Source organism: Amia ocellicauda, chromosome 4, assembly GCF_036373705.1.
Source record: "Amia ocellicauda isolate fAmiCal2 chromosome 4, fAmiCal2.hap1, whole genome shotgun sequence".
NCBI classification, from domain to species: domain Eukaryota; kingdom Metazoa; phylum Chordata; class Actinopteri; order Amiiformes; family Amiidae; genus Amia; species Amia ocellicauda.
In genome coordinates this window covers 48,553,658-48,576,863 of record NC_089853.1, presented here as the reverse complement: position 1 = coordinate 48,576,863, position 23,206 = coordinate 48,553,658, and the positions used below count along the sequence as shown (strand labels likewise).

At 38.0% G+C, this 23,206-nt stretch overlaps 1 protein-coding gene across 4 annotated transcripts; it reads left to right on the top strand.

The window, feature by feature from the left end:
- The first annotated feature begins 4,441 nt into the window (after positions 1-4,441).
- Positions 4,442-22,723, top strand: arfgap1 (ADP-ribosylation factor GTPase activating protein 1). Of its 4 annotated transcripts, XM_066702644.1 has the most exons (13): positions 4,442-4,601; positions 6,262-6,326; positions 7,885-7,994; positions 8,501-8,672; positions 9,610-9,710; positions 9,978-10,067; positions 10,887-10,998; positions 11,955-12,011; positions 13,095-13,127; positions 15,394-15,450; positions 16,623-16,682; positions 18,511-18,587; positions 19,011-22,723. In XM_066702644.1, the coding sequence occupies exons 2-13, from the start codon at positions 6,267-6,269 to the stop codon at positions 19,351-19,353; spliced, it is 1,272 nt and encodes a 423-aa protein (XP_066558741.1). In that variant the 5' UTR covers positions 4,442-4,601; positions 6,262-6,266; the 3' UTR covers positions 19,354-22,723. The 4 variants fall into 4 exon arrangements, with proteins under 4 accessions (XP_066558741.1, XP_066558742.1, XP_066558743.1 ...); XM_066702645.1 differs by lacking the exon at positions 15,394-15,450; XM_066702646.1 differs by lacking the exon at positions 16,623-16,682.
- The last annotated feature ends 483 nt before the right edge of the window (positions 22,724-23,206 follow it).

Here is a 23,206-nt window from a genome sequence, read left to right as displayed (position 1 = left end):
AAATATGTTCAATAATCAATAATACTAAAGTAAATGTAGCACAGAATCACATTGTTTAAAATGAAGATTGTTAATACTTTCAACTACAACTGTACATACACCGATCAGCCATAACATTATGACCACTGACACGTGAAGTGAATAACACTGATAATCTCATTATCATGGCACCTGTCAGTGGGTGGGATATATTAGGCAGCAAGTGAACATTTTGTACTCAGAGTTGATGTGTTAGAAGCAGGAAATCTGGGCAAGCGTAAGGATCTGAGCGACTTTGACAAGGGCCAAATTGTGATGGCTAGACGACTGGACTGGGTCAGAGCATCTCCAAAACTGCAGCTCTTGTGGGGTGTTCCCGGTCTGCAGTGGTTAGTACCTATCAAAAGATAGGGTCATGGGCGGCCAAGGCTCATTGATACACGTGGGAAGCGAAGGCTGGCCCATGTGGTCTGATCCAACAGACGAGCTACTGTAGCTCAAATTGCTGAAAAAGTTAATGCTGGTTCTGATAGAAAGGTGTCAGAACACACAGTGCATCGCAGTTTGTTGTGTATGGGGCTGCGTAGCCGCAGACCAGTCAGGGTGCCTATGCTGACCCCTGTCAACTGCTGAAAGTGCCTACAATGGGCCACGGAGCAATGGAAGAAGGTGGCCTAGTCTGATGAATCACAAGTTCAAGGTGTTGACTTGGCCTACAAATTCCCCAAATCTCAATCCAATCGAGCATCTGTGGGATGTGCTGGACAAACAAGTCCGATCCATGAGGCCTCACCTGGCAACTTACAGGACTTAAAGGATCTGCTGCTAACGTCTTGGTGCCAGATACCACAGCACACCTTCAGAGGTCTAGTGGAGTCCATGCCTCGATGGGTCAGGGCTGTTTTGGCGGCAAAAGGGGGACCTACACAATATTAGGCAGGTGGTCATAATGTTATGGCTGATCGGTGTATATACAATAAAGGTTTAGTCATACCTTGTTTTTGCTTCTATTGCTGTCTTAGTTGTAATTTCAGAGATACACAAACTATGTTTAACTTCACTATGTTTAACAGTACTAATAGTTCATTTCAAAGCATACTGTATTTCAACATTGCGGTGTTAATTGGTTGCAACAAAGAATATTGTAACCTGTGCTTATGTACAGTATATGGCATGCTAAGGGAGATGTGACACAGCATCTCTCAAGAGCCTGTCTTTTTCCGCCATGGCAATAATCCTTTAGTCCAGAGTTAGGCAATTAGTCCAAAGTTCATCAGTCAATACCTACATTGACAAACATTGTTTGTGGAAAGTAATAACATATAATTGTGTGTGTGTGTGTGTGTGTGTGTGTGTGTGTGGGTGGCTATATACAGATCCAGGACACAATGACCTCACCATTGACTGCTACCTGTGAACCATTAATGTTGCTGTCACATTTTCTAGATTAGGAAAAGGGTACAAAATAATATCCAAGTGTTTGGGTATCCCAGTGAGCACAGTGGGATCAATAATCAGGAAGTGGAAGCACTCACCACCCTGGCACTGCCAAGAAAAGGCCATCCCTTAAGTGCTCGAACAAGAAGGAGACTTGTGAGAGAAGCCACAGAGAGGCCAATAGTTACATTGAAGGAGCTACAGAGTTCAGTGGCTGGGAGTGGAGTAATGGTGCACCAGTCAACCATATCAAGAGCTCTGCATAACTTTGGCCTGTATGGGAGGTTGACAAGAAAGAAGCCATTACTCAAAAAGTACCATATGGAACCACATCTGGAGTTTGCCAGGAAGCATAAGGGTGACCCAGATGCAATATGGGTAAACGTTTTGTGGTCAGATGAGACCACGATTTTTTGCCAAAAGATTTGTCAGCAGGATAATGATCCAAAGCAACATTGGAGTGGCTCAAGAACAAAAAGGTGAATATACAGTTAGGTCCATAAATATATGGACAGTGATACAATTGTCATCATTTTGGCTCTCTACGCCACCACAATGGATTTGAAAGGAAACAATGACTGCCTGAAGTCTGGAACCCATAGACATCACAAGATGCTGGGTTTTTTTCTCTGGTAATGCTCTGCCAGGCCTGTACTGCAACTGTCTTTAGTTTCTGCTTGTTCTTGGGGCGTTTTGCCTTCAGTTTTGTCTTCAGCAAGTGAAATGCATGCTCAGTTGGATTCAGGTCAGGTGATTGACTTGGACATTGCAGAACATTCCACTTCTTCACTTTAAAAAAGTCTTGGGTTGCTTTCGCAGTATGCTTTGGGTCATTGTCCATTTGCACTGTGAAGCGCCGTCCAATGAGTTTTGAAGCATTTGGGTGAATCTGAGCAGATAATATAGCCCTAAACATTTCAGAATTCATCCTGCTGCTTTTGTCAGCAGTCACATCATCAAGCCATACATGCCCATGCCATAACACTACCTCCACCATGCTTCACAGATGAGGTGGTATGCTTCAGATCATGAGCAGTTCCTTCCCTTCGCCATACTCTTCTCTTCCCATCATTCTGGTACAAGTTGATCTTTGTTCCAGAACTGTACAGGATTCTTTAGATGTTTTTTGGCAAACTCTAATCTGGTCTTCCTGTTTTTGGGTCTTACCAATGGTTTACATCTTGTGGTAAACCCTCTGTATTTACTCTGGTGAAGTCTTCTCTTGTTTGTTGACTTTGACACAGATATGCCTACCTCCTGGAGGGTGTCCTTGATCTGGCCAACTGTTGTGAAGGGGTTTTTCTTCACCAGGGAAGGAATTCTTCTGTCATCCACCACAGTTGTTTTCTGTGGTCTTCCGGGCCTTTTGGTGTTCCTGAGCTCAGCAGTGTGTTCTTTCTTTTTAAGACTGTACAAAATAGTTGATTTGGCAACACCTAATGTTTTGCTATCTCTCTGATTGAAGGCAAAACTGAAGGCAAAACACCCCAAGAACAAGCAGAAACTAAAGACAGCTGCAGTGCAGGCCTGGCAGAGCATCACCACGGAAGAAACCCGACATCTGGTGATGTCTATGGGTTCCAGACTTCAGGCAGTCATTGACTGCAAAGGATTTGCAACCAAGCATTGAAACCGTTCACCCAATTTGGATGTAACTACACTCAAATTAAAGATGAAAGTCCACACTTAAAGCTCATCTTGATCGTTTCCTTTCAAATCCGTTGTGGAGCCAAAATGATGACAATTGTGTCACTGTCCATATATTTATGGACCTAACTGTATACAGTATAGTATGACTGGAGGAGCTCCCACCTGCTACAAGGACACTATTCAGCTGTGCTAGTCTGGTAGGCTTAATTGACTGATTGGCCAGCATGAGAATACAGCCCATGCAGGCCAATTAGTCAATTATGGACCGGTTTCCCACCCTTTTTAAGAAGCTGCTGCTTCTAATACACAGAGGAACTGAGAGTCTCCTTCTCCTTCTCCTTCTCCTTCTCCTTCTATACATGCAAGCAAGCATGTTCTTGTGGCTCTCCAGTCTTTACTGAGTGTTCTGTGTGTCTTTCTGTGTAACAGGGGGTTCATTTCATTAAGCTTGAATCACATAAATAGGATGCACATTAATTTGAATCCATGGGATCTTTCACTTTAATTTACAGATTATTCTAATACGTTCTATTTTTATTTTATTGTTTATTTTTTGCAAACAGTGCTGTAGGTTTGTCCCAATGCTACTGAACTTTGTTGGTTGTGTCATTGTAATGTACCTGTTATTATGTGAAATATATTATTATTATTATTATTATTATTATTATTATTATTATTATTATTATTATTATTATTTTCAGAGGTGCTATGCAATATGATTTTGTGGCCCCTGTAGAAGTAATGTAGAAGTAATGATTTTGTTTTTTCCCAATTTACATTGTTCCACAGGGAGCTGCAAAAAAGTCAAGATTGTTTTATTTTAAGTTAAATGTTTACTAATGTCAAATAACTGGGCAAATGTTTGTTGTTGAATTATTGAAAGAAAGGCATACATCACTGGTATGAAATGCAAGTCCTCATTCATTGCTAATTCTCTATCATTTGTCAGTCTTCCAAATGTATTTAGTCAGCAGTCTGTAAGTACACTACACAGTAGTGAATAGTGATAAGTCTCAATGCACTATGCTGTAAGTAAAATAATCCCACGCCACCTGGTAAAATAAGCGACACCACAGATAATTGAATTGGACTTGAATTTTTCTCATGCCGTTAATTAATTTATAATTTTTTTTAATCAAATAAAATATTTAAATGTAATATTTAGCATGTATATTTATAATTAGTAAGTATTAGGCCAAGCTATGTGATATATATTGTTGCCGTGTGTATATTCATGTGTGTGTGTATGTATAACATATGAAACGTTTTGACGTGGACGCCCTCTATAGTTGGAGTTAATGTGGAGTTGGCGTCGCGGAAGTGTACAAACTTTTCCCCCCTTGACATGTATCCCCACAATGCATTGCGCTGTGCAACGTAGGCAGGTTCTGTCGGACAACATGGCTGCCGTCTGACAAAACAGACTCTTTCAAGGCTTTTTAAATATTAATAATACGATTTACCCCGGACACTTCACCGTGAAAGAGCAGTAGTTTCGCCTTTATATCGATTTGTTTTTTCTCGTACGTTGAAAGGTAAGACACGTAATTCTGCTTGGGAATGGCCAACGTTTTGTGTGAATAATAATTCTGTCTAATTTTTACCGGTCTGTGATTTAATTAAGAGATTACAGTACATCGTCCGCACTGCTATCACTAGTAACTATTTAAATCATATATGATTTTGGTCTTCTAGTTGTTTTCAGAACAATAGGCTATAATATATTGACTGGTGATTTCACATGGTATTAAACGAATGGGGTTTTGTTGTTTTTATAGCGGGTTATCAATGTATTTATCTCTGGGTGTCTCTTAAACAGCCTTATGCGACTTCAGTGACATTTCTAGATGAAAGCGACTTCCTTACTGATCAAGCCTTTGTCAGCACCAGCGATTCACCCGTACCGCCTCGGCAGGGTGATTTAATGGGAACAAGAAGGACATGGATTGATGTTAAGAGCTATTGAACAAATATATTAAAAGTAACACGTTAAATGAAATCGGATACCTATTTCAGACCCACTCAATCAACCTAAGGCCAACGGGAGAGCTGCGGAATTATTTCAGCACTGTTTGTTCTTGTTGAGTTTCCCACACGCACTGTGCCACTGCCACACACACCGGGGACATGACACTCTCCACGGCCTTCCCTTTGCAGTCTAAAGCAAACCTATTAAACAAAGTCACATTATTTTCTGTTTTCACAAAAGTACATTTTATTTTCCCTTATCTTGTTTTAAAAAAAAAAAAAAGTGTGGGGAACACCTCTAAAATACCCTTATAATTTTCTGATATTTATGAGGCATTATTATTATTATTATTATTATTATTATTATTAATAATAATAATAATAATAATAATTGGTGACACATTCAACAAGGATCTGTATTACAAACTTAAGTTTTCTTCACAATATATAATATTAGCAATATTTGTTTTCATGAAGTAGCCTAGTACTAGTGTTAACATCTACAAAATTGCAAAGGAGAGAGATGAGTCATATAGTGTAGTCTGTAAAAAGAAATGAGTTGGAAGAGTAAAACAAATACTTTGGACTTTGTTAGAAGTGATGCAGCTACTTGAGATTGTTAATCAAGTGACATGTTCCTGTGCAAATATGTATGGTTTTATTATGGCACTTTTTTGTTTTGTAACCTGATTTGTGTTGGATAGAACTAATAAGCTCCTCATAATAGTGTCGTTCATGATTGTCATATGGTTATCTCTAAAGACAACATGTGCCTTGGCTGATATAACAATCCAAAATTATAAATAGTTTTAAAATGAAAATTATTCTGATAAATATTCTATTTTGACAATTTCCTGCTGGAAATCAGTTTAATTTAAAGTTGGATGCTGCTTCATTGAAATAAAGCTTTATTCTATAATCTAGTCAGTAGAAGCATTTTCAAAATTCTGAAGTCTAGTGAGAAAATTCAACCTATAACACTAACATTAAGTTCACAGTAAAGATGGAAGAACAGCAAGCATATTTGGTAATTTGCAAATTAATAAAAAGGATAGATTTGTGACTCTTTTGAAGGCATTACTAAATCATTTCCCTGATGGAGCCATCTCCATCTCCTGACATACTACTCATATCAATAAGAAGGATGCTCAAATGGTCTTGCAAATGTAATGATTCACATGTTTAGTTTTTTTCTCATAATGATAATGCTTTTCTTTTCCTTTTCAGATACAATGGCCAGTCCACGGACAAGACGAGTACTAAAGGAAGTTAGAACTCAAGATGAAAACAATGTGAGCATCTTTCATTGATTTCTCTGCAACCCCTGCAATCGCAAACACAGTTGTTTTACTTTTGAATTGTGTGTAAATGTATATTAACATAAGTTATACTATTTACACAGTGGCCTTCAGGTGTATCATTACTCTTGATAAATTGTAACAAAAAGATTATTTAACTGCAGTTAAATTAATAAATGAAAATATGTATAATTTTAATATTAACAACACTTCACAGAACATCATGATATATTTTACAAATCATGGTGGTGTTTTTTAAAACAAAACAATCACATTTATTCACACCCACACAATCAGTATTTTTAAGCATCCTCCTTTGACTTTGATGATGCTGAGAAGACTGCTGTCAGGAGGGATTTGTGATTCAGATTGTCATACCTCAAATGTTATATCGGATTTAGGTCTGGAGATTGTGAAGGCCATTCGAGAAAGTTGATTTTGTGAAATCACCTTTTCTTTTAAGACTTTGGCCTTCTTGCAAGATCATGATACAAATCATGCATCCATTTTCAACCAAGCCTGAGATTCTTAGCCGAGGGAACCAGGTTTTTCGTCAAAGTGTTTTGGTACATGTTTAAATCAATTTTCCTTCAAAAGTAATAAGGCAGCAGGACCAGAAGATGTAAAACAACCCCTAAACCAAAATAATACACCTGCATTTTTCACAGTGGGGATGATATACTTCTGAACGTATCCATAAAAGCTATATTTTGTTTAATCTGACCATAAAACACAGTCCCAAGTGTCAAAGAGATGCAGTTTGGCTTTCTTTGTGTGTTGTGCTCCCAGTAGAGGCTTCTTTCTTCTAACACTGCTGTTTACACCGGCTTCATGTAGCCAGTGTTGAATGGTACTGTGTAGACATTGTATCCTGATGATGCCATACACTTTTGGAGATCTCCAGCCACTGCCCTTGCCATCACCCAATTTATGGAGGTCAATAACCCCTTTCCTGCAATTTTTGGACAGCTCTCTGACTTCAACCATAATGATGAACGGTACTAGTAGATAGCTTGTGTGTGCAACCTCCTTTTATACCCCGTGGAAACAGGAGGCATTAGGAAGGTTCTATAAAAGTTCCTGAAGCATCCCTTTTAACTTCCAGACAACAGAAAGTTAATGCAGGATTATTTTTGCAGGATTTTATTATTATGATTAATTTGTTGCTCTGTGCAGTGTTACTATTCATTTTATTTACATATTTTCAATTTTAGCAAACAAAATGTCTTGCACACTTGATTTTCTTTCGTGAAATCCTCTGAAGGGTATGAATATTCAGTATGTATATCTAGATATACATCACAACTGAAAATGAAAAGTATCTGACTGCTTTTGATTTGCACAGAAATATATTACCCTTATCAAAAAGAGAAGTTATCAGCGAAAGTTACAGATACATTTCCATACAGTAAATAGTTATGAAAGTCTTCTATCCAATGTAATGTTAACCTGCTGGAGGAATTGAAAGCAAATCTGGGTTTTTCTAAAATGACAAAACTGAGAATCACAGTACGACTGGAATCAATCTTTGTCTCCCTGTTGCCTCTTGCAGTTGTGTTTCGAGTGTGGAGCATTCAACCCCCAGTGGGTGAGTGTGACTTATGGCATCTGGATTTGCCTGGAATGTTCTGGCAAGCACAGGGGCCTGGGGGTCCATCTCAGGTGAGCGAGTATCGAAACATTGTTCCTCAAACTTTGTCTCAGCCATCCGCTTCTTTTCATAAGCCAAGAAATAAAGTTCTGGCCTGCCGACACCTGTTGTAGTAGTATCCAGGCCAACTGTGCGCTCCCTGTTGACACAATCATAGCTAACCCTAACAGCCCATATTGGAATTAGTGATGTGTGAGCTATAGTGCCCAACCTGCATTTTGACCAGAGGTCTTTAACTAGTCATTTAGGAGTTGAAATTAATTAATACATAATATACATTTTTAAATGTGCATGTGACCTTTTTCACCTCTTTTCAGTTTTGCAAATAGATATTGAATTAAACATATATTGCGCTTAAATTTTGTTTCTTGTTGTACCTGAAATGAATCTGCCATGCATTTCCCAAAAATAGCTTTGTAGCCCGACACTGGTCACAGCTGCACATTTAAAAAGTAAAAAGATACAAATTCCATAAATGCACTGTGATGGAAAGGGCCATTTTGTTTTGCTTCTCCAGCTTTGTGCGCTCGGTGACCATGGACAAGTGGAAGGACATCGAGCTGGAGAAGATGAAGGCAGGAGGGAACGGCAAGTTCCGCAAGTTCCTGGAGCAGCAGGATGACTACGATGGCTGCTGGACGCTGCAGGAGAAATACAACAGCCGAGCAGCCGCCCTCTTTAGAGATCAGGTAACCCAGAGAACAGTCACTGTTCCTTCCCCTTGTCATGCCTTTGCATATCGAATATGCTACATTCATTTGGGGAACCCATACTGTCAATGACGAATCAGAACATTTCACAAAAGGTGAGAGCAATCTTTGATGACTGTATAATGTAATGACTTTGATCTGTTTAAGGTCTGTGATCTGAAACTGTTTGCCTTTCCTTAAGGAAACTATTGTGTTTCCCTATACTTTTTTTTAGCATTTTCATAATGAGGAAGTATGACTAAGTTTACTCGGAAGACAACCAAAGCACAGCAAGAAGTAGAACGTAACTAGTATTTTGAATTTGTGTTCCTTGTTCATTAACTAACCTGCAGTTTATATATTGCACTTATTTTTTTATTTAATTGTCAATTGATTGTGAATTTTCCAATTAAGTAGATTTAAAGGATTCATATAAACTTATCAGTATAATATTGAATATATAATATTAAATACATTTGCTTAAGCTACTTGTCAGGTTCTCCAAATGATTTAATATGATTCTATAATTTTCTAAAGATTTGCATACTTGAGGAAATTTTTAAAGATTTTAAAAATGTATTTTTTGATACTATAACGTGCTCTTTCTGAAAGTACCAGAGCATCATAGAGCATGGCCATGTGACATTAAGTGCAACCATTCAAATTATTCAACCATTCAAATCCACGGATGTTAGAGCCACATTGCTCAGTTTTGTTGGAAGATCTACTTGCTGCTGACTGTACCTTGCCAGTAAGCTCTCATGAGAACATAGCCCAGTACAAGCATTTATTTGCTTTCAACCTCCATCCTTTTTGATACACTAAATATTTTCCATTTCATGATCGCATTGAGGGTTGCTAGCCACTGTCTGAGCTAACAAGGCACTATTGCATGAGCACCAGTCCTCTAAAACTTTGATTTCCCTCTTCTCTTCAGGTTCTTACAATAGCAGAGGGCAAGGTGTGGTCTCTGGAGACATCTCCTGCCAAAGACTGGACCCCACCTCAGCCCAAGACTGGCCTTTCTTCTGCTCACCGGTAAGCGCTTAGAGAGACGCATTCCCATCAGTATGTAATGTTTTGTCTGCCCACGAGTCCCATTGGTAATAGGCCACATCTACATTTGCTTGATCTCTCAGACTTATAACTTTGCTTTTTTGTATTTATTAGCTGCTGTCTTGTTGAAGTTCCAGATCTAAAATAAAATATTGCTCCTGAAAGATATCTCAAGTGAAAACCAGAGCTCTCTACTATTGTCTATTATTACAATTGTGGACCTGACTTGCCTTCCCTTTTCTCTTGCAGAAGCTCAGCTGGACCATCCCAGAACTCGGGCCCCCCCCCAGACAGGGCTTTTGAAGACTGGCTGAGCAATGACATAAATTCCTACCAGGGGTGAGCCTTATCTCTAGATCTAGGAAAGTCCATCAGTCTGTACACATTGGGAGCTCTGTCTGTCCACAGAATAGGGGCACTACAAGAAATCCAACTATCGTCAGAACAGTTACGGCAGACTTAATAGTAGGTAAAGATATCTTTTGTGATATTAGACACTAAAGCACATTTTCGGTCAAATCTTCTATTCAATTTGACCAGTGTCTTTTGTACAGGTTTAATTTTTATTCTAATCGTTTAAACAAATGGTTTAAAAAAAACATGCTTATTCATCTTTGTAAATTTCCTTAACTTTAAACTCCTAGTGTTGAAACTATGTGTCATATTAGAGCATGTACTCATTTTAAACATCTGGACTGCAGACAGCACAGATCTATTCACTCTATTTAGTTATAACAAAGTGTCAAAATGCTATTGACACTTTCAAATTTAGAAGAACAGTCATTTCAAAGGGCAGTAGTTATATAGTAGTATTACTCCAGAGATTTTAGAAACAATTGTTAAATAAAAAAAAAGGAAACGCAAGCGTAGGAACAGAAAGGTGGAAATGAAAGTTTTTAGTTGCCTCGGTAGAGAATTTTAAATAAGTACTGTTTTTGTTTAATGTTTTTTTAGTCTTCTCTCTTTTTGTAGCGGCTAAAAGTTAATTTATTTTCAAATGTTACATTTTGTGAAAAAGTCTGAAATGCACAGTGCTAGTGCAGCATTCAGGTAAAACATATAACATGCATTTGGTTGTAGCTCCATGTTGTAGAATTACAATGTGTTTGCTTCCAGAGTTCAAATGAATGGTAGTCCATATGCATGTATGTCTTGCAGTGGTGGTGGTTATAGCAATCAGGAGAATCGCTATGTTGGTTTTGGGAACACAGTCACTCCTCAGAAGAAAGAAGACGACTTCTTCAACAATGCAATGACCTCCATTTACTCGGTAAGGCCCACCTGGAATGGGGTACTCGACTCGCAAAAGCCTCCCATCAGAGCACAGGTTTCAGTCTGGCCTCTGTCTTGGCTGACTAGGATTCCCACAGGGAACTGTTGTAGTTGGCAGAGTCAATCAGTGGACTTTAAGTCGGCCGTGGTGGGAGGGTATAATTAAAAGAATTGCTGATTCTAAATAAGACAGTACAGTAATCGCTGGAGATGCTGCTGTGAAATTAAGGATTATTCTTCCACCATCACTTATAGTCACATTACTACAAGGTTATGGAAGGGTATTCTTTTTCAATTTAGAAATATGGATGATGTTGTTCCAGTTGGGGGATGTCGCGGAGCCGAGTGGCGCTATCCCGCAGATACAAAACTTAAAATGGAAGGACTTAAAATGTAATTGAGTTGTAACCAGTAGTTCAATTTAACAAAATCTTTACTTGATGAACATTAATAACGTTGTCACGCAAATACATACACAGCAGGGTGTCTTTAATAACAAGGGGAAACAGTCACGTACCTCCGCACAACAAAGTGTAGTGATAATGTCTGAACAATACTTAGTGCAAAAATCCACACACACACGGGAGTCCGCACTTCCCTTTTATCTAGCCACCATCTTACTTTTATACCCCTATCCCCTTAACGTCTGACTGTTAAGATGCGTGTATGTATATATTACAAAACAAGGATATACCTTAACTTGTGGATACCATCTGATCCCTAGATTTTAGTTTTTTTTAAGGCAAAGCTGACCAAAGAAGAATACATTTTCCTGTATGGCAAGTTCACAGTAAAAATATGTACACAATGAATAAACTCGATGAACCGCATACCTAAGATCAGTATGAAATGAAACCCAGAAAGCAGGATTAGCAATCAACAGAAAATGAAAATGTGAGAGACCAGCTCACAATCATTTGCTTACTAACATCAGTTAATGTTTTGTTTCGACAGGGCTGGAGCAGCTTTACTGTTGGAGCAACCAAGTTCGCAACCGTTGCTAAGGAGAATGTAAGCATCCTTCACATTGCAGACTTCTCTGATGTGGTTCTACTTTTTATAACAACGGAACTGCCCAGCGTACTGGAATAATCAGACACATTCCTGACATTAGAGCATTCAATACTGAAACAACAGAGCAGTGGCCCTTAAAAGGAATGTCTGAGAGGAAAAGTGTCTGGATTTCTGGAGGCAAATTAAATGAAGCACTGCATTTTTTTTTTTTTTTTTTTTTTTTTTAATAAATCTCTTCACTACTGTAGTGGTTGACATTGACTAGAATAAAGTAAACCTGTTTTTCATATTGGCGAGCACAGCTTCACTTTATTTTATCACAAAATAAAATAAAGAAAGAAAGAAAAATAAACTATTAAACCTGTGAAAAAGCATATTTTAATTTAAAACGTTCAAGCTGAGATTTCAAACCTGATTTGGCAAAGACTTTAAGACTACAGTGAAATTGTCATGGAGACAGTGTTATTAGAAACACCACCAGGTAGAATGAGACAAAAGCATACACTAATTTCTTGGCAGTAGGCATTGAAAGCATAGGGTGTAACTATAGGTTCTTAGTTTTGGGTGTTTTTTTTTCCCCAAACATGGTGTGTGTTTTTTTAAGTTTTTTATAAATCATGTTAAATCATGTGGACTTCTTTTAACATTTTATCAAAAATGAAGATTATATATATATATATATATATATATATATATATATAATGTGTGTGTGTGTGTGTGTGTGTGTGTGTATATATATATATATATATATATATATATATATATTACTAAACATCTTCTAAGCTGCACTGCCTTATAATTGCGACCTCTTTATCCTTGATTTTCTTACCGATGGTTCATTAAACATTACATTTTTACGTTTACTAATTAATTACTTAATTCATTCATTCTCTGTTAATAAATGTATTGATATCCTCTAGGGTGCCTGATGAATATAATGTTTGCTCTGGTATTCTTTCAATATTTGTTTATAACATGGCTTCTGCCAATACACATTTTGATCAATACAATTAAATTGATGGTGGATGGATTTATTAGATTTTTCTTGGTGAATAATTATTTTTCTGCTTTCCCTTACAGACAACAAAACTTGCTAACCAGGCAACTCACAAGGTAATTACTTCTGCTGTTCTTTATTGTTATGACTACTGGAAATTAATGTTTTGTAAATCCAGCTTAATGAAAAAAATAATAATGCCCATAAACTGTAAAATAATCAGTTTAACACATAGAATACCATGGTTTTATAGTCTGTGTAATTTACTTAAATGTTTGGTAAGTTTAGTTTGGTGAATTCCCAGTGATATTAGTACATTGAAAATATAAACTAATTTAAACATGTAAGGTGACTGAAAAAAAATAGACAAATTATCATAGTCTTTGTAAGCAGACCTCTCTGGCCCATTGATTACTCAATTGTGTATTTTGATCTAAATCTCCATTATAGTGCAGATGTATATTTTCTTCATCTATAGATTTTTGTTAGCTTGGGGAGAACCTTGGATTGAATGAGTGACAGATCATATGTATTGTCTTTTACTTGCATGGAAAAAGGGTTTTATCATGCATTTGCAAGTATGAGAACAATCTGAGTGGCACTAAATTTACAGTCACCTGAGACTTATTTCAGTTCCACCACTTGTTAATTCAATGAAAAAAAATGTTTTCTCTCTCTTCTTCTCTACTGAATATAAAAATGTCCATTAACTTATATTTTCTCTGTGTAGAAATGGGAGTTAATTGCAGAAGGGCATACATCACATATAAAATGTCTAGCTATGAACTATTTCCAGATTGAAATGTCTGTTGCTCCCTTTGCCTCTTGCTGCTCTATCTGTGGATGTAGTTCTGGGGCTATAGGCCGCCTCCGGAGCCGGTAATGCACTCACACCTGTCTGTGCATGGCTCCTTGTCTGTCTGTGTCTGTATTTTCTGCTGTTGTCGCTGTATCTGCCATGGCTTCCTCTGGGCGGAGGCCTACCTGTAGACTTGAGGCGCTACCTAGCGTAAGGTGTACTTGGGGCTCAAGGAGTACATAAAGTGATTAGGGCAGCTCATTTGCTTATTACTGAACTGTATAAAACGGCAAGATACTTAATCGGTTATGTCTTCATTGGTTTGCAGTATTGCGTGACAATAGTTTAAACTTGGATATCCAAAAAACCCTTTATATTTAATATGAGGATAAAATAGCTCAATGCTCATTTGTGTTCCCTGTGGAACATGCAAATGTATGCACACACACATGGGCAAAAGTATGGAGACAGATTCACAACTTACTCCAACTGTTGAATAGATATGCTCAAAGGTGGAATGATGTTCCTTATTTTAATGCAATTTTAGAAATGTATAAATCTTTCTTGCTCTGCATTTCTTCAACTCAAAGAAAGAAATTGAGGGTCCCAATGGATATCTCTAGTGTACACTGTATCAATATAAAGCACTAGATGTTTAATGGATTGGAATCAGCCTTCATAGTGAAATGACTGAGCTATTAACAGTTTTCAGTTTTTTTTTTTTCTTCTTATCAGTATTATGCCTTCTTCAATGAAGCAATGCTATGGATAGTGCTTTGTGTACTATATGTGCAGTGTCTGAAGCCTGTGGGAAGCTCTAATGCACTGTATTAACCTTATGAGCTGCCATTGCTAGGCCTGACCTGCGGGGTGTGCTGTTGTCTTGTGCTGGGCTGTCATTAAGTGTTGGTACTTATTTCTCTTAAGCTGATGGAAAATCCATTCTGGAGAAAAGTGTAGTTCTAGAAGGATTGGGGTCTTAAGAAATTGGGGTTTGGATATATACTTTTTAGTCATTTTAAATAAATACACAGAAAAAAACAGGTGGAAAAAGCAGCACCGTACAATTTAATTATATGTATGTGTTTTACCTTGGGTATTTTATTTTTTCCTTCCCTGAATTTAGTCCTCAGAGTGGATTGCCTAGAGTCTTATTTGAAGACTTATTAGCCAGTTGTTGTTTGCAAAATGGCCTTTGGTTGTTCAAGAGCCACAACTCCCTCACACTGGAATCACACACCCAATGCATGCAGGCCTCTCATTCTGCACTTCATCCTCTTTAGCAGTGAAGACTCAAATAGGTACAGGATTCTCCATCAGCAAACTCCTTTCTTTCCCACTTGTCCAATTCTCTCTCTCACTTTGCGGGTTGTTCAAGTTGCTGTTTGCCCCACCCTTGTTTGTGTGCCTGTCCATTGTATATGTCTGCAGTATTCTAGTTGTCTTTGCTCAGCATACGACTTGCTGCCAGTCTCTGTCCTGTGAGCTGTTTTTCAAAAAGGCCCTGCATGCTCTACCCTTGAATTCGAAAAGGATTGACACTGTCATTTTGTATTCTTTGTCTTTTTCTTCATTCTGACTAGGCTGCTGAGTTAGGTCAGACTTTAAATGAGAATGTTATCAAACCTACGCATGAAAAGGTAACTTTGGGTTTGCAGCTCATTTTGGTGATGGGTTTTTGATGAAATATTGCTTTTCTGTTTTGTGTATTGTACAAGTAGGCTTACGAATATCACTGCTAGCTTCCATGCAGAGACTCTGATATTATCTCCTCTGTGGTATTTAAAAGAACACACGGTGTGCTGACGATGGGGGTTAATGTTCCTCTTAATGCACATTTCTGAAATTGTGATCTTGCAGGCGATCTTCTGTTTTATTTATAGTAAATTTGATGGCAAATTTGGTGATGATCATTGGAATAAAACCCCACCAAGGTAAAGCCTATATAGTGGCATGAACAGTTAACTCTTCAGTTAACCTTAGGTGCCTCTTTCTTTTGAAGGTGGTACACACTTTGTATGTTTCGTATTTTCCTTGGTTCAGATTAACATTCCAGCCTAAAATATTATGCAATGTAGGTTGTCTGTAATGGATGCAATTATAGAACAATGGGAAATAGTTTTTTAAATTTTAAATCAATTACTTAAACAAGACAAAAATTAGGGAGCACACCCAAGGATCAGAAGGGCAGGCTAGTTTTGAACTTTGACGTCTACTGTTGTTGAGACCATTCAAATAAACTGCAATGGCTGTTTTAGGTGGTATAGCCAGAGCAGTTATATAGCTGGTATTGCAAACCATTCCAAGTAAAGCATAAAGAGAAAAGCAATCATGTCCTTCATATTACATTTCACTCCAGGCAACTTCCTTAATTTAGTAGTTTGTGTTTTAGAGATGTATACTGAATAATACACCTGTCCTTGTGTACTATAATTTTTCTCTTAATGAAAAGTAAAGTTTTTGATATGGTTGCTAAAATGTGCAAGAAACCAACAGAAGAACTATTACAAATGATGCCAAACTTAAATCTGTTTGCTAAAGGAATGTCAAAAGGGAAGGAAATCCTCATCCACATGTTGTATTTAGTATTATTTTTTCCTTTATTTATCCAATGTGACTGACAAAGTTTGATATAACCAATGTACAACCTCATACATAACTTAAGGTCCAGTCTCATTTGAAACACAGAGATCTCATAAGTGTTCTTCCCCCTTCATTCTCACAAGCACTGGTTGTGGCTTACACTGTCACTGTCAGACATTGAGTGCATGTTTATTCCTCATAAATAACAGACGTTATTTGGCTTGTCCAGGTAAAGGATGGCAAATTGTTAGATGAGGTGACTTCTGGCATCACTGAGCTGGCTTCAAAGGTAGGAGGCAGACCTCTGCCACTGTGAGGACACCCAGAGCCACTCTCCATATCAGGGGAGGACAGTCTCAGTGGGAGCTAGAAACACTCCAATTTATTGAGTTTGTTTTTGCATGTTTACCCCCCTGGAAGCTGTGAGATGGCTGGTACTGCTTACTGAAATTGGGGGACTAGGGCAATCAAAAGAGGTATGGTAATGGGTAAGCTTCAAGTGGAGGTGAAACGTTAGGAAAGGTAAAACAAAGAAAATAAGCTATGTCCCCCAGAAGAACCTCTTTGTATGAATTTGCCAGGGCACTGGTCACCCTTCAGTGACTGCTTTGATTAACTAGAGCAGTGGCACTCCAGAACCTGAAAAAGCCCAGATAGTTTTGATGTCTGTGTTGGTGTGAAGCAACAGAAGTATTGTTGGTGGTTGTCTTTCAATTCTGTTACTCAATCAAGGAGAGGCTTCAGAGAATAAGCACAGGGTGGTGTTTATCTACACTGTTATAATAGGCATTCCACTGACTGGCAAAACTACTGGTAAACATTGCTACATTTAGTACAGTCACACCTGCCTCATATCAGACACCTACACTGGGCAATCCACTACCTGCAAACTTGACTTTTTGTAGTTCCTTTAAGTTACATGTTTTCTGGCATGAAATCAGTTTAGCAAGGATTCTGATAACAAGTAGACTATATAGCCCCTATCTTCTAAACTGATATGGAGACTGGCTCGGGTATATTGATGTAAGTTTCATAGTATTAATCATATGAATTTCTCTGCCTCCTCTGCTTTCATTGGGTATAACTCTGATGGTAAGTAAGATGCTGCTATTTCTTGAAATGCTGATCTGTTTACTAACTTATTACTTTTACCAAATGTACTGTTAATTGCTTTTACAGCTTCTTGGAGAAGTAAATATGAATTATATCAGTGTTTTCAACTGCTAATGTGTCTTCTTTTTAGACTTATGTGGAATAGGTAAACATAACAATTTTGGCAGGTAGGTTAATAAACCACTTTGAAAATCAAATAAAAAATATCCAAGTTGGTAAATTCTCTGAATAGGAAAAGGGATATTTCAATTAAAACAAAACCTAAAGTCTGTACTTTTTCCCTGAAAAGTGTGTTTATGATGGTAAGGGTAAGGATTAACTCCTCTTTTAGCCAGCTATTGTGCAATCATTAACAATCATGATTTAGCAGTTCAAATTCTGTTACTACAACAGTTCTCGCATACACTAGCTCATTGAGTAACAGGGCCACATATGTTACCCTTTAATTTAATTAAGGTTTTATTCAGTGTTACACAAAAAAATGTGTAAATACATTACCAGGAACACACACATTTAAAACACACGTAAGCTTAATAGGAGCACATTTGCTTTAATAAACAGTGCATGATATTTTGCAATTACGTTTAAGTATGTGTGCGATCAAGCTTGGATGTTAAGCCATGAATAAAGGTGCCGTGATTATTATTATAATAGCCATTATGAGTTTGTACATGTAATTGTTTTCCCCCCATTGTGACTTTAATAATGGAAAACATTCACTTAATTAGCAATTGGATTTACAATTTATTACAAACAAATATTTCTTGATTGTGTTTCAAGTCTATAAACAATGATTAAACATTAAATAATATTATGAAGTGAATAACTTTGTTTCCATTAATAAAATTGCTACTGCACAAATGTCAAATCATTTATCAACCACCTACAAATTCACTATATAATATTCCTCATGTATTTATTTACTCAAGTCCCAACACGTCATTATCTTTAGCATGATTTCCTGTGGATGGTTGTATGTCATCTGTGTGATTTGTGTCTTGAAGGTTCAGGGAGCAGGTACGAAGGGCTGGAAGGATATGACATCTTTCTTCTCAGGAAAACCTGAAAACTCTGCAGACAGGTAACGACTAGTGTCTTCTGTTGCTGGTGAAAGTCCTTTGAGCTTCCATCTTAGTATACTATACTTCTCCATGTTTTACTATGGTTTTAACTTTGCTCTCTAACATTTCACTGTGACTTGACCATGCTGTTTTTTCATAAACCTTTGTCAGGGTTCTTTCATTACTGTCAGCACCCATTTATTGTGGTGTGGGGAGGGGGGGGGGGACACAGGTTGGGATATGTAGTCCATATATTTGATCTCCTTCAACTTTTTGCCATTCTCCATTCACAAGGCTTAGCATTCTTGGACATGCCTTTTATTGCCACATTTATTTAGTTCCACAGCACGGCGTGTTCATGGTTATTTAGCAGCTCCCAGAGATTGAATCTTCTCCTATTTATGGTGTTCGCTGATTTGGCGTTTTGCAATTCCACCATACAGGTCCACGACAGGAGATAGCTACCAGAACATGGGCTCCACCGAAGGCTACCAAAACAGTGGCCAGGCCAACCCAGATTTCTGGGAAAACTTTGGCAACACCTCCAAGACCAAGAAGTCCCCCAGCACAGACAGCTGGACCATCCCCGACAACAACTCGACCGAGAAGAAGAGCTCTGACAGCTGGGACCAGTGGGCCTCGGAGGGAGCCTCGAATAACCAGCACAGCACCGGGGAGAGCTGGGAGGCCTGGGACAACAACTGGGAGAAGGCCGGCAACGAGGCCAAGGCAAAGAATGCCCCCCCCAAACCAGCTGAGGAGGGCTGGGACAATTCTGGCTGGTAGAGCCACATCTCTACACTCTACACCCTCCCCCCCCCCATTACTTCAGCTGAGCTAAGGGTCTGAGAGAAGTTTACATGGTGCTCGATGGAGTGGTAACTTTGTGCCTCACACTAAAATTACACTATTAGCCCTACTTCACTTTTTAACTGGGGGTGGAGGACATCAGTGCTCAACCTTTCTGCATACAAATGCCTGGTTCTCTATTATTTTTCATAGAATTTGATGGTGCATTTGATTGAAGGAGCACTTAAGTGGACAGTATTGCAATTATTTGTACAGAGTTATTATTCTGTCATTTTGATAAAGCAACGAGATAAATCTATGGAGTACTGAGAGATCTGCAGAGGTGATCAGTATTTAGCCACTTAGAGTAGTAATTCTCTGTCTCCTTCATTTAGCACCAATAAACTTGTCTCAGAAACCTCAGTCTTAAACTAATGGGTGCACACTGAAAACCCCCTTCATCACCACTCAAGAACAGGAGGTGTCAGAGTGGACAGTCACTTTGCGTTCATCTCATCTTCTCGTACTGTACGCTGGCAAAGGTTGTGTATTTATAAAGCGTGGGCAGATGTGTGTCTAAGTAAATCTGTTCTTTATTGGACTGAGAAATCGCAGGTTGTGAAAATATACTTGGTATTTGAGGTGGGAGCTGCTTGCTAATGTAGGTTTATCACATTATTGCCTTGAATACGACAGATTCTAGTCATTTGATCATGATAAGTCAATTCAAATTTGAATTCCATAAGTGGTGCATTTGGGGAATCGTCGCCAGCCTTTCGAAAGGTATGATTGCCCCCCTGAACTTTGCCTCCTGGACTGAAGTGTATTCACAGGTCAGTGTGGCTACCAAAGCAGCACATACTCACTGATAACCTCAGAGAGATACAGGGCTGAACGTCTCCAGGTCTTTCACCAACTCTTAAGGATTCAGCAAATTTCAAGCATATTTTAAAAAGGATTATTTTCATTACTAAACAGCAATTGCTGGCATAGCTCATTAGCAGATAATTTGACCCATCCATATATATCTCTATTTTTTTTAGGGGAAATCATTATAGCTTCCATGTTTTATTTTCATGTAATATCCTGCAATTGAATTGGATACTTTTACAGTGTATTCAGTAAGAAAGATAACCATTAAAATACTGAAAGTATCCAGTTCATCTAACACCTACCTCTAGCTGTGGTCAAGGGTGTCAGATATTTTAATAAAGCTGAGAAAAGAAGAGTGTAGAACATCTTATAATGCCAATCCACACCAGGGGGCTTACTGGTTAAAAAAAATCATCTGTTTGTCTTACATGCACGGAAAATTAGGACATCATGTACATTTATTTATCATTTTGCGTATTGGATAAGAATAATGTTTATAGTTATTATGTTTATATTGTTAGATCTGATTTAATTGAATTGTATTTATTTTCTGGTTTTCCTGTTCTCTCATGTCTGACAGCTGTAAATAACACTTTAAATATCCTTGCACACACGTCTCTACCCCTCAGCTGATGTTGCCATTGAACTTATTTTTGATTGATAGTAAAAAGTGAGAGGGCACTGCATGGTGTTTGTATAATATTAACATGGATATTTCTCTTTAAAAGCAAACTGTATTCTTTGGTAACATCGACTCTGATCGTGAAGAAATAAATCATACCCATGTAAAACTCGCAGTAACCAAAATAGGGTTTCACGAAGTGTCCTGCTAATGAATGGTAGAGTCTTGTCATGTTTAAAGAAATCCACCTCAATAGCAATCTCTCCACATGCTTCGTAAAATGCTAGTTGGAATTTTGCATTGAACTTCCCTCTGGTGTTTTAGGATTAGTCACATACCTTGGAAATGCAGTTGTATGCAAGTTTGCTTGTGTGTGAGCGGATGTGTGTGTGTGTCTGTTGTACATTACATTGTCAAGAGGGCAGCATTTCAATCAGAAAAGGTTGTCGGATAAAGTTGTGTACGTTTTGAATGTCAGTGTACATTCAGTGCATCAATGAACATTTCTTTAAAACATAATTGTCATTGTTTTTTAAGAGAAGCACTTTTAGATCCCCTTTTAATCTCTGAAAATCAATTCAAAGTTCACACTGATTCAAGTTGGAAATAGCCAGTTTGTGTGAAGTGCTCATGGAAAGCATATCCTCTGATTTGCAAATGGGACTGGTCACAGCTGGGTGAAGAGCAACTTGGGAGGTGAATGAATGTGGTTGTGTTCTGTAAAATGGATTTGAAGTACAGCATAGGGTGAATCCTTTGCATTACAGCTGCATGTTTTCTAAAATCCAACTTTTGGTGAGAATAGGTCTCAAGTGGTGGGGAAGTCTTATGATGACTATGATAATAACGCTATGTATTGTTTGTAAAATGCATCTGTTTTAGGGAATATTTCTCTTTCGTGTCTAGGAATGAATTTAGAAGTTGTATCTATTTTAAGCCTTACAAAGTGTCCAGCCCTGCCTATTTTTTGATGTTTTGTTTGCAGAAAATGTTGTGTGACCTTTAACCCTCCTTTCACATTGCCTCTAGTGAACCTCATGGCAAATCTCCAGATTCAAGTGATGAGTACACATCAATCAAACATGTTGGTATTTGACAACTTTTCCGGATCTCGTCTCACAAAGTTCTCTGACTCTAAAACCTGAATATATGTTCAAATTTGCAGAACATTTTGCATTGATTTTGGAAAGTGACATGCAAATACCTGATCGCATTAGTAAGTATCAATCAATAATGCTTCGGGCAAATTAGATGGAGTTTAGATTGACATAAATTCAAGATGTACTGAAGTACCTTTTGACAGGTACTCAACACAACTTATTTTAACAATGTATGTTGTAAAATGTCTTATCCTTCCATGCAAGAGCCCTTGGTTTCCAAACTTTGTCTCACACCAATGTCCAAGTGGTTGTAAGTACGGGTTTTCAGTATTCAGTCAAAAAAAAAAAATTGTAGATGTTCGTAGTTTGAAATAGTATACATTTTATTTGCCCCTACTATCAAAATCTTAATTTGTTTTTAAAGGAAACTGGTTGTTCACCTGGTTTGAAATGTGTAAATCCTTGTGGTCAATTGTCTTTGGTTACGATTTTCTTTAGCTCACTGAAATGGCTTCAATTTCCCCACCAGTCTCACCATTGTATACATTCCAGGGATACTGAGAAATTCTTGTCACTGTGCCGGATTCCTGTGCAATATTTCTTCAGCCTGTTTTTTTTCTTTTTCTTATTCTTCCCCACCTCCTTTCACCCTTAAGTTATACAGGGCACACAATAGGTGTTCCACAATGTGTACAAGATAATGGTCTTGGATTTGTTCCTGTGTATTATCTCATGTTTCAAAAAACAAATCTTAATAAAGCAGAAGAAAAGATTGAGTTGTCTATATGGCCCCTTTTTAAAATGTGACGTACTGTCGGGATTTGGATAAGGTATCCAGAGTAGATGAGCGCAGGGCAATCATTTTCTTGACTAGTCCTGTCTCTCCGGAGGTGTCTGACCGACCGAATGGCTAGCACAATCGGCCAATCCGATATGTTTCAACCTAGCGATGCCAGTAAGGTTTAAGCAGCCTGGTGAGACTGCTCTTTATTTCATACAAACTTTTTAACCATGTTTACCTCATCACAGGCAAAGCTCAGTATTATCATTTAAAACATTCTCATCATAAACCAGTCAGTAACCTGCTTTTGCATCCCAATGTTTTTTTTTTTTATTCAGTCGCTTTTACTATCTTAATGTCAACTGAAGACTAGAGAAGACCTGTCTACCCAGTTACTCACTCTCCACTGTCCAGACCACAAACTGCAGTACAATGAAAGCTCTAAACGACATGCGATGTGAAAAAAACATCACA